The 17,511-nt window shown below is 40.1% G+C and overlaps 1 protein-coding gene across 8 annotated transcripts in view; it reads left to right on the top strand.

Annotated features, from left to right (window-relative positions):
- LOC121327632 (mitogen-activated protein kinase kinase kinase kinase 4) overlaps window positions 1-17,511 on the top strand; it is a 92,178-nt gene that overhangs the window by 60,594 nt on the left and 14,073 nt on the right. For 2 of the 8 annotated variants that reach the window (XM_041271756.1, XM_041271758.1), the window contains exons 13-23: window positions 161-322; window positions 1,592-1,678; window positions 3,026-3,232; window positions 4,810-4,971; window positions 5,368-5,610; window positions 6,337-6,443; window positions 8,674-8,813; window positions 9,652-9,749; window positions 12,160-12,335; window positions 12,792-12,909; window positions 17,230-17,415. In XM_041271756.1, coding sequence (XP_041127690.1) covers window positions 161-322; window positions 1,592-1,678; window positions 3,026-3,232; window positions 4,810-4,971; window positions 5,368-5,610; window positions 6,337-6,443; window positions 8,674-8,813; window positions 9,652-9,749; window positions 12,160-12,335; window positions 12,792-12,909; window positions 17,230-17,415 — 1,686 coding nt within the window. The remainder of the gene's footprint in view (window positions 1-160; window positions 323-1,591; window positions 1,679-3,025; window positions 3,233-4,809; window positions 4,972-5,367; window positions 5,611-6,336; window positions 6,444-8,673; window positions 8,814-9,651; window positions 9,750-12,159; window positions 12,336-12,791; window positions 12,910-17,229; window positions 17,416-17,511) is intronic. The other 6 variants (XM_041271761.1, XM_041271762.1, XM_041271757.1 and 3 more) reach the window with 5 other exon arrangements.

The raw sequence follows: 17,511 nt of genomic DNA, 5'->3' as shown, positions 1-17,511 counted from the left end.
ACACAGTCAAGCAATGCTCAGGTCATTACCTGGACCTCCACCACTGTAAGTCAAACAGAAAATAAAAATAATTGACACTGACAAGCTGTACTGTAGATTAAATCAACCTTTAATTCCCCACCTGACAGCAAAGGTAACGGTTGTTCTTTCATTTCTTTAGCAACAAAGGTGTGAGCGAGAGGTTCGAAGGCAACAGGAGCGGGAACAGAGGCGCCGGGAGCAGGAAGAGAAGCGCAGAATGGAAGAGATGGAGCGCAGGCGTAAGGAGGAGGAGGAACGCAGGAGAGCCGAGGAGGAGAAGAGGAGGGTCGAGAGAGAGCAGGTAGCATCAGCACTGTTGGATCAGAGCTGGGTCCCAGACATAATATCTACACAGGAATGTATAACCCCTAGTAGCACAATATAGTGAACCTGTACATGAAATTCATAGTTGATATATCGCACAATATATTTTGAAAAACTGTATCTTGAGAAATTGGGGGTTCATGTATAGAGGCTGTACACCTTTTTAAGAAGAAAGGTGTGATGGGATATCAGCTGAACACTTGTCAGCTGACATACAAATGCTTAAGTGCAGAGGTGCTGGATTATTACACTCTGGTTTCAATCGGCAGGTATGATGGTGACCAAACGTGTGTAAATAAATAAGTAAATAAATTAAATGGTTAAAATGAACAGTTGCATTCAAAAAAAATATAGAACGAAAAACAAAAATGGACTTGCATTCACAAAATGCCCTGAAAACTTAACATAAAGAAAACCAATTTAAATGAAGCACCATAGTGAAGCTAAAAAGGCATTGAAAAGGTTACCGTTGGGTTTTTTGGGGGATTTTTTAACTACAATAAACCTTCGCTATCTTTCCCCAGTCAAATCATAGAGTGCTTCAGCACAGTAATTTACCATAATAGTCATGAAAAAGAATGTAGAACATAAAGCACAACCAGATACAGTCAACGAAAGACGACACATTATTCAAATTCTTTGTCGTATTATATGTTTAAGGTAAGGCAAGTTATTTTGCTCCTGGCTATAATGTCCTGACGCTCGGCTGTATGGAATTCCTGGGGAGAACCCTGGTTATTATTCACGCACACGTACTGAACAGTTATTAAATGGATAAGGCTAATGACTTTGTCATCATACCCAGACTGTAGTTTCAACCTCAGTGCCATTTTAAACTGTCATGTAATCTAAAATATAGTCATATATGCAGTTCCCAGATTGTTCCCAAGAATATGGGGATAGTTGGCAGTATAATGAATATTTTCTGGTTTCGTTGTTTTAATTTGATTTCTTTTTAGTATTCGTGTCTTAAGATTGGGTATGTACAATATGAAGGTGTATTTCTCAAGATAAATAAACAAAGTCCCTCAACAACAATCATCCATATTCACCAGAAATGTTAGAATGAACCGTATTTGGGGTTAAACTATCCATGAGTCTTTGCATCAACTTTCATAGGAATGGTTAAAACAACCAGATGTTTGCCAGGGAAATTTAGCTTGCACTGAACTGACAGAGAAGGCATGTCTTGCAGTGCTGTGCCTCCTTGTCCCAATATTAATGATTGTGTGGTTCTGTGTGGCAGGAATACATCAGGCGACAGCTGGAGGAGGAACAGCGGCACTTGGAAATTCTTCAGCAGCAGCTGCTCCATGAGCAGGCCATGTTACTGGTAAGTCACTGTTGTCTTTTTTGATTCACAAGTTTGGGCGATTTGATCTCACTGGCAGACTTAGTTGCACTGTGCACCGGGCACAGCTGCACAAACTGGTGTGTGTTACAAGCAGTAGCAGCAGCGGTGCTTTGTTAAAGAGCTGTCACGTTTTTATAGCTGAACATTAATGGTGGGATTTATGAGGCCTGCTTGGCCCTTTTCTGATGAGGCGCTGTGTTGTTGCTGCAGGCTTTAAAAAGGGAATATGTCACCAAGGCTGCTGCTAAGCTTGTCTTTGGGGGGAGATGATCCTTTATAAGGATTGTTAAACTCCTACTGTAATGCGGGCCTAATTTGACCATTATATAAATACTGAATCACCATATATAGGGTTAAATGTGACATCAGCAAACACATGCGCCGTTACCAACTTAGAGTCCTCACCTTGGCTGAGTTTAATAAGAGGAAGTGTCTGATTTATCGCTTCACCCACTCCATATCTTTTATAATTACATTGCTTGATAGATTTAACAAATTATTTTTTATTTGTAAATGCAGAGGTGGGTAGAATTGTGTGAAACGCCACCATAACGAAAGCAGAGGAAATTGGTAAAGAATCTTGAGACATAACAATAAAGATGCAACTTGTCAATAGTGTGGTGGGGTTTAAATGGTGGGGAGCACATAGACAAGCTATCGGAACAAGCCCTTTTAATTCAAGCAGTTCAGAATTCCAGTTAGCAAGTCACTTTGCAGATCAGCAGTTGCACTGCCACACACTGGATGGAGCTGCTTTCCCAAGAAGAGTGTGTACGCATGGAGTTTCCCACTATCAGCCCTGCACGCCACTGGCAGACTCTTGATCATTCAACACAAGTGGCACTTCCTTTTTGTCTCTAGTCCTTCACTGGCCTCCAGTTAGCTAGCCAGGTTTATTTTGATTTTCTTTGTATGTTTTCTGCCAGCCATGCTCACCTCAGGAATTTGTCTGTGGTGCAAATGCTCGTACAGCCAGAGACCTACAGATTAAGCCCAAATACCTAAACCTAAAAACTTTTTGATTTTTAAAAATACAATTAATTATTATTCTTTAACTTTAGCTGTGCCCTGGCTGATTTTTAAATTCTATATGGCCCATTTGCTGCTATGAAGACCAGGATGAATAAAATCAAAAAGGCCAGTGCATACTTTTCAAATTGAATTAGTTCTGCAAGACTGATCATCTGAGGCAAACGACATGCGTAGGTAGTCTTTTGGACTCTGGAATGCAAGCTTGAGCCATCGAGGGCACCGCTAGTGTTAAAGAAGCAAGTCCTGACCTGTGTACCCATGTATACCTGAACCCTTGCACTCTCTGTACATCAGGAGTACAAATGGCGGGAGATGGAAGAGCAGCGTCAGGCAGAGAGACTGCAACGTCAGTTACAGCAGGAGCAGGCCTACCTTCTTTCACTGCAGCACGACCATAGGCAGCAGCAAGACAGGAATAAACAGCAGCCACAGCAGCAGCAACCATACCAGCCAGCAGAGCTGAAACCCCTGCCCCATGAACCAGCAGAGCGAGCGAGAGAGGTGAACCACAGTGCCATTGCTTCTGGCATATTTATCACACATCACCATAGTCCTAGGGGGTGCTCAGTGGTGGCATTGGTGGTGTGAGTGGCATAATCTTGATTTTTATTTACTTTCTTTTTTATTTATTTTTATCCACTACATAGCTTGAGATTCAGCATCTCATTAAGTAGTTGGCCTGCTGCTGCTTCCAATTTGTACTGCCAAGAAGACCAAAGTGCAAGGTCGGTCAAGTCCATCGACCCACGCAGTGAGCTAGAGGCCAAACTGGGATTTGAACCCAGGGTCTCTTGGTTGTTTTTCCTTGACTCTGACTGCTGGACCGAACTGCCTTCCAACTACTGCCTACTCCATTTCCTTAGTAAGATAGAACATTCCTCATAATCATTCTGCTTTATAGAGTGCCATTCTTACATGAGCGGATTGAAGGATTAATTCATACACAATAATCATGATCAAGCTCGCGACTAGAAACCGCACACATTTTCTAATTGCTACGCTGTGTCAAGTGTGATTTACCACAAGAGGTTACCATCCTGATGAAGTCTCGCTTGTGTAGCATGTCTCACTCTACAGATAGTCATGCTATGAAAACGGCTGCCTTTGTTTGATTTGTTTCTTTATAACAGCGTGTGTGCATTTTCAACATTGCACTGACAAATTAGACTGGGCTTTCCTCAATTTCAGCAAACTTATAAAATGATTTTAATGTAAAAATCACTGCAGATGGAGCTGCCTTGTTATTTAATGATTTTCGAGTACGTTGATGAACAATGTGTCCCCTGCATTCACAGAGAATAAGCATTGTTTTGTGATTTGGTGATCTGAAGTTATGCATGCATGTTGCGGAGCAGCACACTGGTGTTCTTTCATCATGATGTGTGCGATTTATCTCCAAATCTTTGCCTTTCTGCTTCAGTGTTAATAATGAAGTCATTGGAAGGTCTTTATGCTGCAGTACCACTGTTTAATTTTTTTAGTAATACTGTTTTAGGATGATATAAAACTAATCAAGGAAGTAATATTTGTATTTGAGAATTTTCCCAAAATGCTAAATAAAAGTACAGCAGTAGAATTAAACTGGCTGGAATTGAATTGTTTGGTAAACAGTGGTCAATGAGTACAATAGTGTTATCATTTTAGAACCGTGAAGCAGAAAACAGATATTTCCTGATCACAGTGGTAGCATCTGCATTTAATCTTGATGCTTACTGATTTGCGCCTATGAACCTAATGAAAGATATAGGCCTATACTGCCTATAATATTAATTGGCTGTCCCTTTTGTACAGTGAAAATGTGGAAAACAATGATTGGCTTCTACATTAATTAACGTCATTTCAAATATATCTTGAATATGCCTTTTCTCACATGGTTCCTCAGTATAAAAAATTGCCTGTTTGCTATCCATACCATCTATGTGGGTGAACTCTTAAGTTTTGTATAGGAAAACGGGGTTTGTCTCAAGAGTCTTGTCATGGCATGAACATTTTTTTTTTTTTTATTACTTTTAATGCTTACTATTAACTGCCTTGCCTACAGAATTCAAAATAAGATTGTTCCTTATTTGTTCACCCAGGCTGACGAAAGGTTTCGAAAGACTATTCAGGGCTCGCCTCAATCGCAATCAAAACAGCCTAGCAAAGTGTTGGAGCCCCCTGTGCCTTCCCGATCAGAGTCCTTCTCAAATGGCAACCCTGAGCCTGCCCCGTCAGCAATGCACAGGCCAATGGAACCACAGGTACAAAATGCATTCAGTATTCACTGCTTTCAGGTACAGACAACCCATTAAGACCAATTTATCTTTAAATATTAACTGAAACGTCGCAGTACCTTCCAGAGTCTGCACTTTTAAAAATATTAATACTTTTCCTGTTTCTTGTTAACTGTTTCTATAAATGTATGAGTTACACATGCTGTATTGTGTTTGGACAATGTGTTTATATATGCAGGTATTTGTCTAATTATAGACTTGTGCCATAAATGCTAGAGCATGCCTGCTTGTCAGCTTTCATATCTGTATATGTACATGTAATGTTTGTCTGAATTCATTTCCATTTTCTGTATTTTCTCCTTTTTGTGCCATGCACACCACACCCCAATGCAAGCTGAAAGTTGTTTGTTCTCTCCCTGTAAGGTACAGTGGTCCCACCTGGCATCTCTCAAGAATAGCGCGTCCCCCGTGTCTCGATCCCATTCCTTCAGCGACCCTTCTCCTATTTTTGCACATCTCCATCTTCGCTCTCAGGACCCATGTCCACCTTCACGTAATGACAAGCAGCAAAGCTCTGAGCCTAGGTCAGACATGCCTGACCCCAGCCAAAAGGATAGATACCCAGGGGTCTGGGCTAGAGCAGACAGTGAGGAGGTGCCTCCCAGGGTAAGAGGCAGCATTGAAGTAGTTTGTGCTACCTGGGGACAGAAGGGTGGGGTGGAACTTGTGGAATGACACACAAGGTCCTGAGATACTGACGAAGAAATTAACCCTTAATAAAAACCCTTTTTACCACTGGCTTTGAAATATTGAATGGGCAATAAAAACAAATGGAGGAGTGATTTATCGAAATTGTGTCGTTTCTCTTCCTTTGTTTTTTATAGGTAATAGCAAGGTATCAGGCCCAATGCACTTTTTTTTTTTTTTGCGTTTTCATTGCAATACCGAAAAGGGAGATGTAAACTTTGATGAAGCAGCACAGCAATCCATTCTTATAGCCGGTTGTTTTTAGTTTGTCTCTGCCGTCTGCTAATCAATTCATTTTCCCCTCTGTGCACTTGTCGTTCTGCAGCTCTAGCATCACTCATGCACACTTACAAAACATTCGTAGGTATGCTCATCCCACAAACCTGTTAATTTTATTTTTTTTTATTCAGTTTTTGGTATACTTTCAATGGCTGTGTTAGAATGGATTCGCTAGATAAAATGCTGATTTTAATTTTAGCTTTGGAAATACAGTAGTAGGTTTTACGTTTTTCAGTAGAACAGATTTATGGCTTTGAACTTCACATACACTTGACAAGGTGTTTATGTATTGTATTTGACAGGGCTTGAACTGCTTTAGCACTCCTGCTATATGTCCTGTTAAGTAAACGCCTCTGATTGTTTAAGGTTCCTGTGAGGACGACATCCAGGTCTCCAGTGCTGTCCCGTCGAGACTCCCCACTGCAGGGGAGCGGTCAGCCCAGCAACCAGGCTGGCCAAAGGAACTCCACAAGGTTAATTTCCCCCCTTCTCTGAGCTAAACACCTGAGCAAACAAACAGTTGTGTCTTGCTGCTAAGCCCTGTGACCCACGCTGTTGATGCATTTCACTGCAGTCTTTTTTTCATAGTTCACCGTTTTTGGGATTCTCAGTTTCCAGAAAACGGAACTTGTTGACAGTCTGGTTTGTTTACATTCACCAAGGTGTGCATGTCAGCCAAATAGGCATGCAACCTCCAGCCAGTGTGTTTTTCAGTTTCAGCATTTCAATTCAGTTTTTATTTAGTTAAGCTTATTATTTCAGTTTATTTTGTTTTTAAATTATTTACCTTTAGTTTCAGTTAAACTAAATTCAGAAAGAGATTTCAGTTTTAGAAGTTTCAGTATCTTTTTTTAGGTTCACACTGAGTTGCTGCATACAAAAAAAGCATATGAATCTCTTTTTGTCAGTGCAAACACATTCGTCCATGTGCTTTAGGCAACAGTACCACAGAGCAAGGAATCATTGCAACTTGGCTTTACTATTTGTATAGCGTTTTCATGAAACGATAGGAACACAACTCATTTAGTTTTATGTTTTTTGTTTGTTAATTTAGTTTTTAAACATTTTCCAGTTTCTATTACTATTTTGTTAAGGAACTTTTTTCCATTTTTGGTCATTTGTTTTAATTTTTGTTAACTGAAAATGAATTCTATATTCAAACTCTGGCGTAGTTCAGGATAAAAAAAGTCTAATTCTGTCAAACTGAAAATAAGGAAGCCCGACATATTAATCATGGAATGTAACTGCACTCCAGCACAGGAACAGCACCCCTGCTGTAAATATATGCTAATAGATATTTAGCTAGGTATGCTTAACATGCATTCCACAAACAAAGTGCTTGACAAAGATGACACATACTTGAGAGGTCTCACTGGCTGGAAGGAGTTAAGGTTTTATCAACACTGTGTTGCCAAGGAAAATTTAAACAGGGTGTGGTATTCTTTGGGGGTTTGTTCATAGGTAGCAACTTTATGCAGTGTATAGAAAAGATCTATCCCTTGAGGCAGTGTAGTCCAGTGGTTAAAGTCCAGGGGTTGTAACCAGAAGGTCTCCGGTCAAATCCCACCACTGCCACTGACCTTGAGTAAGTCACTTAACCTCTCTGTGCTCCATCCTGGAGATTAGATGTTAAATCAATGTCCTATTGTAAGTGACTCTGCATATAATGCACAGTTCAGACTACCTCTGTAAAGTGCTTTGTGATGGTGGTCCACTATGAAAGGTGCTATATAAAAGTGAAAATGATAATAAAAATATCTTTTTACCTGGAGTGTTTAACTGCCTTCCTCAGTAACCTAATCTTAAAATAAAGGGAGGCTTTTTAACTGAAGAGTGAATGTTGAGGGATACATTTCCCTTTAAATATTGACTTGAAACTGGGAACAGTCAGCCCTATGAAACACTTTGTTTGACGTGGACTTCAGGGAAGTGATCAGTTTTACCATGTGAATAGTACTGGTTACCGAGCAAAGGTGAATGTTACAATACAGTCCTTCATTACAGCTCTTTCTGATTGGTGGGAACAGGATCACCATCTGTGATTTAGTTTGCCATTGTAGGTTGGTTGTATCTCATCTTTAATACATATTAAGCAGATACAATTAACAAATCATAACTGCACTAATGACTCAATAACACGGGCCATTAGAAACAATATGTTCTCTAATCAAGTGATAACATTATCATGCATCTCTGCTGTGAAAGTGCCCCTGGCTAACTCAGTGGCATTATATCTAAGGTTATGGGATGTATTTAATTGAACTAAAAAGTGTTGGATCTGAAGGCCATTGTGTATCGAGGTTATAAAAAGCACTGTCTCCTATAATGTATGCAGGTGTATTTGTCTCTCTTTAAGGGCAACTGTATTTATGTCCTAGCGTATTTATATCCTTTACTGTTTTTAGGTAATTTAGATACCCCCCAATTGAGTTTGCAAAAATAAATCCCCTTTTTTTGATAACTTCCATAGAATAAATCTGGAATGATTTAAACAAGCCTGCCTGCCACTACAGTTTCTTGCTATTTGTTATGTGGTACACAACATTTAATTCTACAGTTTTACAAATATTAAATATAAATTTAACTTAAACTTTAAGTCTACATCTGGAATTAACTCCATTAGTTGTGTTTTTTTATATTTCGTATTTATGCATCTTTTTGTCTTGGTGATTTTTAAGGATTATTTTGTTTGTCTCCTGACAGCAATATTGAGCCCAGGCTGCTGTGGGAGCGAGTGGAGAAGCTGGTGCCTAGGCCTGGCAGTGGCAGCTCCTCGGGCTCCAGTAATTCAGGTTCCCAGCCGGGATCTCAGAGCGGCTCTGGGGAGCGCTTTCGCGTCAGATGTAAGACTACCTTCTGTTTCGCAACGATTACTCATTATATCCAGCTTGAGCAGGGAGAGAGTGAGGGAGGGGCAAAAAAACAGCACTGTCTGTACACTGGAACTATATGCAATCATGTGAGAATTGAATAAGATACTTAGCAACAGTGTCATCCAAATCTAAACCGTCAGCAGCAGTTTAAATTTCACTGTCAAACTTTGTTGCATAAAATGTGAGATTTTTTTTATATAAGTATGCAATGAGTTGTATTTGCCTGTTTGGTGAGATACATAGTTTATGGGCATGGTTACCCATAACCAAACCCCTAATAATGAGTACCCCTTTATAAATCTCACATGGGTAATTGTATTTAATTTCCTTTTCAGTACAGGTGTTCCTTGTATAAGGGTGAACACACACAATATACCAATAGGCACAATGCTTTCCACTGGTCAGACACCCATTCGACCCTGCCTTTTATCCACTTCCCTCTCTTCACAAAGGATCCAGAGCTCTCGAATCATCTGCTCATCCCTGTTGCTAGGAGATTTATTGTAATTAATAACTTTATCTATCCCCCTGGGTTTTCAAAGTGCACAGCAAGCTCTCGCCTCAATTCAGAGCTGGGCTGTTAGTACAGGGGATTAATAAGACTGAAGTGACTAGATTTGAATGCTGTGTTAGCACATCAGTGATTTGTACTGTCTTTGTATGTTTAGTTTTACATGGTTGGTGCTGGACATCTTCATCCAGATCAGGTTGCTTTGCAATAGCATTGACTGCACTTGTTTACATTAATCATCGTCAGATAGAGTGCCTTGTCTGCTTTCTTTTAGATTTGTGTGTTTTTTTTTCCCAGCATCTTCAAAATCAGAGGGTTCCCCATCACAAAGACAAGAAAATGCCTCTAAAAAGCCTGAAGAGAAAAAGGACGTTTACAGACCAAGCAGGCCAGCTGTAAGATGGTGTATTCTGTATTCTAGTTTTTAAAATACTAACACTTTTTTTTTGTACATTTTGTACACTGATTTGAAATACAAATCTAGTTATTTTTTTTTTACCAAAGGGGGCAATATGTGAAGGCTTGACAATGTAATATTACACAATTTCAATAACATGTACTGTAGGACCATAGCCCCAAAGTAATGCATGCTTTAAGAAAGGCTATTGAAATGAAATTCTGACCTTTTTTGCATTTATTTCTTTTTCTTTTACTCTCTGGTTTGTCAACATACATGGCTGCATATGACCTAATCATATGACTGCTGAATGCTATAGGGAGAAGTGGTAAGCTATGTTCTTATAGTGGTTATCAAGCACCATCAGTTCATCCCAGTGAACCATTGCCTGCAATAACTTGAACTCTTTCAAAACAAACTAAAAGCAACATTTTGTTCAGTTAAAGCGTTGAATTCATGTTATGGGAATAGTACGTGTTTATTGCATTCTTTATCATTTTTGTTAATTCAAATAAAACGTGTTTTACACAAGTCTACTGAAGTTTAGTTTTTAGTGAGGGTCAATTAAGTAATGTATGTTGATATATATATATATATATATATATATATAATATGATATATAGATATTATATATAATATATATATATATATATATATATATATATATCTATATTATTACGATTTATCTACAATTCTGCATCATCAAAAAAATTCTTGTAATACCCCTGAACGTAAAGTGCTGATATTATCATTGAAAGGTGAAAATACTAACGTTGGGCTTATTTTAAACCAATGACAATGTGTGGTTTGTGCAGAGCAAAGCCAACTTTCAGTCTAACTGCCACCCAGACATGAAAGCTGACTCTCTGCTCGAGTAAAACCAACAATATAATGTAGTAGCTCTCTCAAAGGACCGCAGTACTACCGAAGAAAGACTGGCGTTTGTCCAAAAGCAAGAGAATCCGAAAACTCTATTCATCTACTGCAGCCCAAACTGTCAGAAAACAGTGAGTCGCAGGCAATAGAAACCATACCCACCACACAGCTCCACAGTATTATAGCGGATTTTATATCTGTCAATTAAAAACAAGATGGCTCTGAATACAAGCCCAGCACCATTAGAGGAGTCCTGTGCACAATAGATAGGCACTTAATAAAGCTTTGCAGAGACTGTCGCATCAACATCATCCCTGCAGGGATTGACACCAGCGAACAGTCTCGCTGATTAAGAGATACCAATACTCGGGCACAGCAGGGAACATCTTTGGTTCCCATTGCACTTTCTTTGGAGATGTTTCAGTTAACATAAGGCAGTCTCCATCAAAGCTAATGAAACACAAGAATGTCATCTACTCGCAGTCTGAGTAAACAATCAAAAAACTGTTGTTTCCAGTTCTTGTTCGTGTTTCACAGTGCTTGTCAACGTTATGATTTATTGCCACAATCATTGGCTAACTCCAAGTACTTGCTGCCAGAGATTCATCCTGTTGTCTGCATCTCCCGGCTCCCAACCGATTTTAAATGCAACTCTCCCACGAAACGCAAGACGTACATTTTTCAGACGGGTGACACTGTCCCAAGAATCTCAATGGTATTACTCCCTCGTAATACACACTTATTCTATTTTGTTACCATGGCAAAGACCCCTAAACTGAAATTTATCTTGATATTTACATTTCATATGTATGAAAATGACTATTGTTTTTATATTGGACTCCTTCCTATGTCATCACCACCTTCAGTGTGTAGTGCCACTTATGTCAAGTCTCCATATTTATCACTAATTACAACAAGCCCTGTAAATTAGAGACTAGGCTACATTTTAAAACAGATGTGGACAATTTGAAAACAAATTGATTCACACCAATAATGGAACAATTTAAACAAATGTTTTTAAAAGAGCAAGAAAAGAAAACGTTGACATAAACCTGTTGTATTTTTGTTCAGCAAGAGAAACTAGAGAATTTCACCCCGATACCTGGACAAAAACCTCGAATTTCATCTCGTCAGTAAAAATAAATAAATGAGGACGACTATGAACCAAGTTCTCTCCGAAGCATTCTTCGTGTTGACCGTTTCCTGCGCAGACATAACTGTGGATGCAGCATTTTCCAGAGCAGCCTGTCCCATTTTACACAAACAAAAGAAACTCTCAGTCAAACAAAAACAGCGTAAGAAAGAAGGTAAAGACAACCAGGTTTAAGAGCCATAGAACATGTTTATTAAACCTGTGCCACTCGTGTGTTACGGCTCAACATGAATCCAGTTTGCGAGACTATTTATTTGGATGAGTTTGAATTTGATAGCTCATTGGCATTCTCCTGACCCTCATTGATCCACCTCATTGTTGTATTTTTGTTGTTCACGTGACGCTCCGATGCTTCACAGCTTTCTCTACCTCTCATCAGGACCTTGCTGCTCTGGCCAAGGAGCTGCGTGCAGTTGAAGACCCCCGGCCTCCTCACAAAGTGACGGACTACTCCTCCTCCAGTGAAGAATCAGGAACCACAGATGAGGAGGATGATGACTTGGAGCAAGAGGGAGCAGACGAGTCGACCTCTGGTGCAGAAGACTCCAGGGCAGCGTATGTGAGGAGCTGTGGTGGCTGCATTGAACCATTCAAGCTTAGTCACAGAGCACTTTTAATTTGGTTGAGCATGAGCCGTAACTCAACATCACATTTCTATGTTTTTGCTGTTGTCTAGAAGAGCAGGCTTAGTTACCACTTAACACTTTTTTTTTTTTCTGAAAGGCCTTTAATTTTACTGTGCACCTAACGTTCAAGATTTATTCAGGGAAATGTAAATCAGTTTGTTTAGTTCAGTAAGGTGGAGATCTGTGTTTCGAAACCATTCTTGTGGAACCTGGTATTTTATATTTGTATCTGGATCTAAATCCTTTTAAATTGAATTAGGTTCAGAAACCGAAACATAAGGGCAAGATTCATTGCCAGTAGTTATTACTTTGGTAAGTGATTTGCAGAAAATGTATCTGTTGCTCATAAAACTGATCCTTTTTACTGCTGGCTTGCTTTCACCAGACTGTCTAAATTGAGTAATGGCGAAACTGAGTCCGTGAAGACGATGATTGTTCACGACGATGTTGAGAGTGATCCTGCTATTACTCCCTCACAGGAAGGCACTTTAATTGTCCATGAGGTACAGTGTGTGTTTGTGTTTGTTTTATTTTTATGTTTTTAAGTTGATCTATTTCAATTGTGTAATCATTAATTCACTCATTCATTCCCACTGTTTGTTTAATATTTGTTACACTGTCTTTGTTCTCGTACTGGTAGGAGATGTGGATGGGTGACAGATGGTAATAGCTAGGCTGCAGTCAGCTCTTGAGGGCCACATATGAAGTGCATCTAGAGAGGATGCCATAACCTCTAACTTGCAACTATTGTTTTGCATGATATAATCTGCAAACGCCACCCACCGCTTTTTTCCTCTTGTTGTTTTACTTCATTTAGAAAGAAAGGAAGCAAAGTGGATGTACAATACGCTAATGGAATTCCTTAGTTCTACAGACTACTAGGTAAATCCCCTCAAGAAGAGGTTATTTTGGTCCTCTATCAGTAGTGGCCCCAAAAATTGGGCAGGCATAAAATATTGGCAGCGGGTCTAACTCACTTGCTATTACATTTGAAAAGATGCTATTCAATACAAATGCTGCAATTTACCTAAAAACTTAAGTTTTGCTTACTATGCGATACACTAACAATGCAAAACGCTAATTGGCTAATGACACTTCAGAAGTAGGCAGAATCTCCTTTGTCCTCCACTCCTCCAGTGACTGGTATAGGTAGCAGTACAGCACAGAGAATTTAGATTTTCCATCAACCGATATGGCTCTCAACCGCGTGGAGCATCTTGCGTGCAAAATAAGTAATATTTATGCAAATAGTTAAATGTATGTGATCACTCTGGTTGTTTTTTTGTTTGTTTTAATTTTTTGCTTAAATTTTGAGGCAGCAGTGCCTCCCTTGCCCTACCCCAAGGTGATTCGTATGCTTCGGTGGTTCTCTGCGTCGTATCTGCTGTGTCTGTTCGTTTCATGAATTATTCACTATTATATTAAAACTAGGCAGCAGAGCTGGAAGTCATTCAGTGGTTTATAACCAGTACTGTTGACTTATGCTTGAAAATAAGTTAAAATTGCCAGCTCAAGTCTATGCTTGTATTGGTCTCTTGTGGGCTTTATACAGCAAGTTGCGGTGTTTTCTTCATTATTATTATTAGTTATTATTTAGCAGATGCTTTTATTTAGCAGAAAATTAAACAAAATATAAATTGCAGGCATTAAATGCAAAACAATATATAAAAATTATAAATAAAATACAAAAATATATAAATAGGAATTTGCATGTAAATATGGAATAAATGGGTTTTGAGGAGACGTCAAAGCTGAGGATAACCGGTAGCTGGTTCCATCACAAGAGGACGAGGGTAGAGGAGCGAGCACGGAAGTAAGGAGAGTGAAGAGAAGGCATAACAAGTCGGCCAGTAGAGGATGAGCAGAGAGGGAATATAAGGAGACCTGAGGGATTGGAGCTAGGAAGGGGCAGTATGAGGACTAGAGCGAGAGCAAGGGTTAAATTGGATGCGAGCAGAGGTAGGTAGCCAGTGGAGTGTGTGAAGCAGAGGGGTAGTGTGAGAGTAGCGGGGTTGGGGAAAATACCAGACAAGCAGCAGAATTTTGAATAAGTTGAAGAGGGTGAAAAGCAGTGAGACCAGTGAGGAGAGATTTACAATAACCCAATCTAAAAAGAACAAGAGCTTGGACGAGCAGTGGAATAAGAAGACAGAAAAGGGCAGATTCTATAGATGTTGCCAAGAATGAAATGACAAGTATTTGTTAGTGAAGAGATGTGTTGAGAAAAGGAGAGGGAAGGGTTTAAAATAACACCTTGGTTTCTTGCATAAGGAGAAAGATTGATAGCATCAAGGGAGACTGAGATGGAGGAGAGTAGAAGGAAAGTAAAGGAGGTTGGATTTAGGTTGAGTTTCACTTACGTGTGTGTATTGTATACGTTGTTTTCCCTGATACTGTTTTCAGTCAGTGTCCCTATTCTGAATGCTGAAACTGCTACATTGATTAAGTCTCTTCCTGCAACAAACTGCTCTTTTAGGGCCTCATCCTTCCATATTGTTAAAAGCAAAACCAAAAAAAAACAGGGGTAGGTTTGAGACCTTATCATTTGAAACATAAGTTTACCATAGTAAAAACACCATGGTGTTAAATGTAAAATGGGTATTTACCTCCTAAAGACATAAAACCTGAATAAGATGTAACAAAGTTCCTCAGCTGAGCCTGTGACGCAGTCATTTCCGCTCCTGGGGGTATAAAGGACTTTGTGCACAGACCCCAGTGCCATTTTTCAAGAACTGACCTGGCATTTTTCTGCTATAAATTTTCTCATGTGTGTCTTTACACATTTGTTAGTTTTACTAATTTATTTTTTGCGCTACAGCCTGTTTGTTACTTCCCGCTGCGGCTTTGTGCCCTGCATGAAGACCCCTGCTTGAGTCTCTCCTTTCCAGGGATCAAGCAACATAAGTCGGCTGACTTTGTGCTCTCCCCCCAGGCTGCAATAGGAACTATTTTAATCTTATTTTGGCTTTGGCCAAAATTCCAAGATTGTTTGTATAATTTAAGTAATTGTTACTCCTTTGTTGAAATATTTATTTTCGCATTCTGTTTTCACAGAGACTATGTGCAGGCCTGTCACATGTAGTGACAGCAGCTGCTGGGTTCATCAGAGCTGCGCAGGACCAAGATGCTGCTTCGGATGTGCTTGCTTGCAAACCACAGCATCTTGATGCCATTTCGGTGACAGCTTTTGCATCACCATTACAAGGGCTGTTAGTTCATTCTAACAAGCAGGCTTCCCTCAGTCTCATTTGAGTACTGACTGAGTGGTTTTGCCAGTAGCTTGCACTGGTAGACATCCCTGTACAGTGCTACCCACTGTAACTGCAAACCGAATTTTTGGTTAACCTTAGCAGAATTTTTTGCAGGTGGTTCAAGGGAGCCGTGCTTGTCCGTAAGGACAACACAACAGTAGTGGTGTACAGAAACCACCAGGGTAGCCTTGGGTCTCCCAGTCTCCATTGTGTGGCCCGCAAGCTTTTGCTCTAGGCGCACGAGAACCTCCACTCACTGCAGACAGTACACCTGCCCAGGGTGACAAACTGGGGGATGGACCTCCTCTCATGGGGAGTTTTGGGAGAGATTTGGGAGAGCAGAGATCTGTTTGCCTCCCAGGAATCGACCCTCTGTCCCCTCTGGTTCTCCATATAAGGAGGTGTGGACCCGCTGGCGGTTTAGATGTCTTGGCACACCAGTAGCTGAGGCATCTGTTATATGCCTCCCCACTGTTGTCCATGCTTCTGCTATGTCTGGAGAAAATCAGGCAGGGCTGGGCTGGGGTGCTGTTAGTAGCCCTTGATGCACTCATGAAGCCTCCATTTGAGCCCTTGCATTCAGCTGTGCTGAAATTACCACTTAGCCTTGTAGCATTTTGGTCATGCAGCAATCTTGCCCTCGCGACGGCTTGGGTATACTGATCCATTCGATTTAATGGTTGCATTTCATACTTGAAAGGGAACGTTTGGTTATTATCATTACCCTGGTTCCCTGGAATAGAAGTGTAACCTTAAAGGTCTCTGCGTCCATGATTGTGCACGGCTGATGAGATTTGTGATGCTGATCTGTGCGCGCTGTCCTTTTATACCTTAGGGTGAGAGCATGACTGCAACACAGGCTCAGCTGAGCAGCTTATATCTTCTTCAGGTTTCAAGTCTTTAGGAGGTAAATACCCATTCAATAATGGTTACATTTCTATTTCAAGGAACCAGGGTTATGACAATAACCTAACGTTATAACTAATTTTCATTAGTTGCAATTGCAACTCTTAATTAATAAGGCTGCATGATGAAACAGTCAGAACTATTGCCCTCTGACTAGAAGCTGCATCTTGTGATAACAGGATACTGTTCTTTTTTGATGAACAAATTTCACAAAGGCTCCCATTCACAGCACTGCCTACTAGAGAATCTCCAGTTCTGTTGAGTTCAGCAGAATGAGCAGATCCCTTTTTTTTCTGGACCTTAAATGGAAAGTCAAAAGCACTTGTTACACAATGGTTCTAATTGGAGGACACATCAAGATCTCTCTGACCAGTATACTAATCTTTACTCTCTTCATATAAGCAATACACCCTGTAGTTATTGCTTCAATAGCCCTTAGTAGAGGCTAAATAAAACAAATGAATACAAAGAATGATTAAGTCTTACTTTAAGAATTAAGTGTACAGTAAAAAAAAAAAAAAAACATTTATTAAGCATGTTATTCTTTAGTTAAGCTGGGCTGTTATTTAAGACTGTTAAGATTGGTAGTTTTGTTTTTAAACTTTTTTTTTAAGTTTGCTAGAACTAGTGGTTTTCCGCAGCTCTTGAGCCTGTTTTTGATTACAGAGCGCAGGTGACAAAAAGCGTCCCAGCCATCCCGAGAGCAATGGCTTTGCCGGTCGCATTCACCTCTTGCCAGATCTGATTCAGCAAAGCCATTCCTCCTCCTCCACCACCACCTCCCCATCCTCCAGCCAGCCGACTCCCTCCATGTCCCCTCAGACTCCCCAGGACAAGCTTACTGCTAACGAGGTATGTCTTGCACTCACACTGCTGCTGGCTGCTTTCTTGGGCTGTGCCATTTTCAATGCCTAGTGACCTAGTACCAACTCTTAGAGCAGTTCCCAT

This window comes from Polyodon spathula, chromosome 15, assembly GCF_017654505.1.
Source record: "Polyodon spathula isolate WHYD16114869_AA chromosome 15, ASM1765450v1, whole genome shotgun sequence".
Taxonomy (NCBI): domain Eukaryota; kingdom Metazoa; phylum Chordata; class Actinopteri; order Acipenseriformes; family Polyodontidae; genus Polyodon; species Polyodon spathula.
The sequence above is the reverse complement of the archived record's forward strand: the minus strand, read 5'-3'. Positions and strand labels throughout refer to the sequence as shown.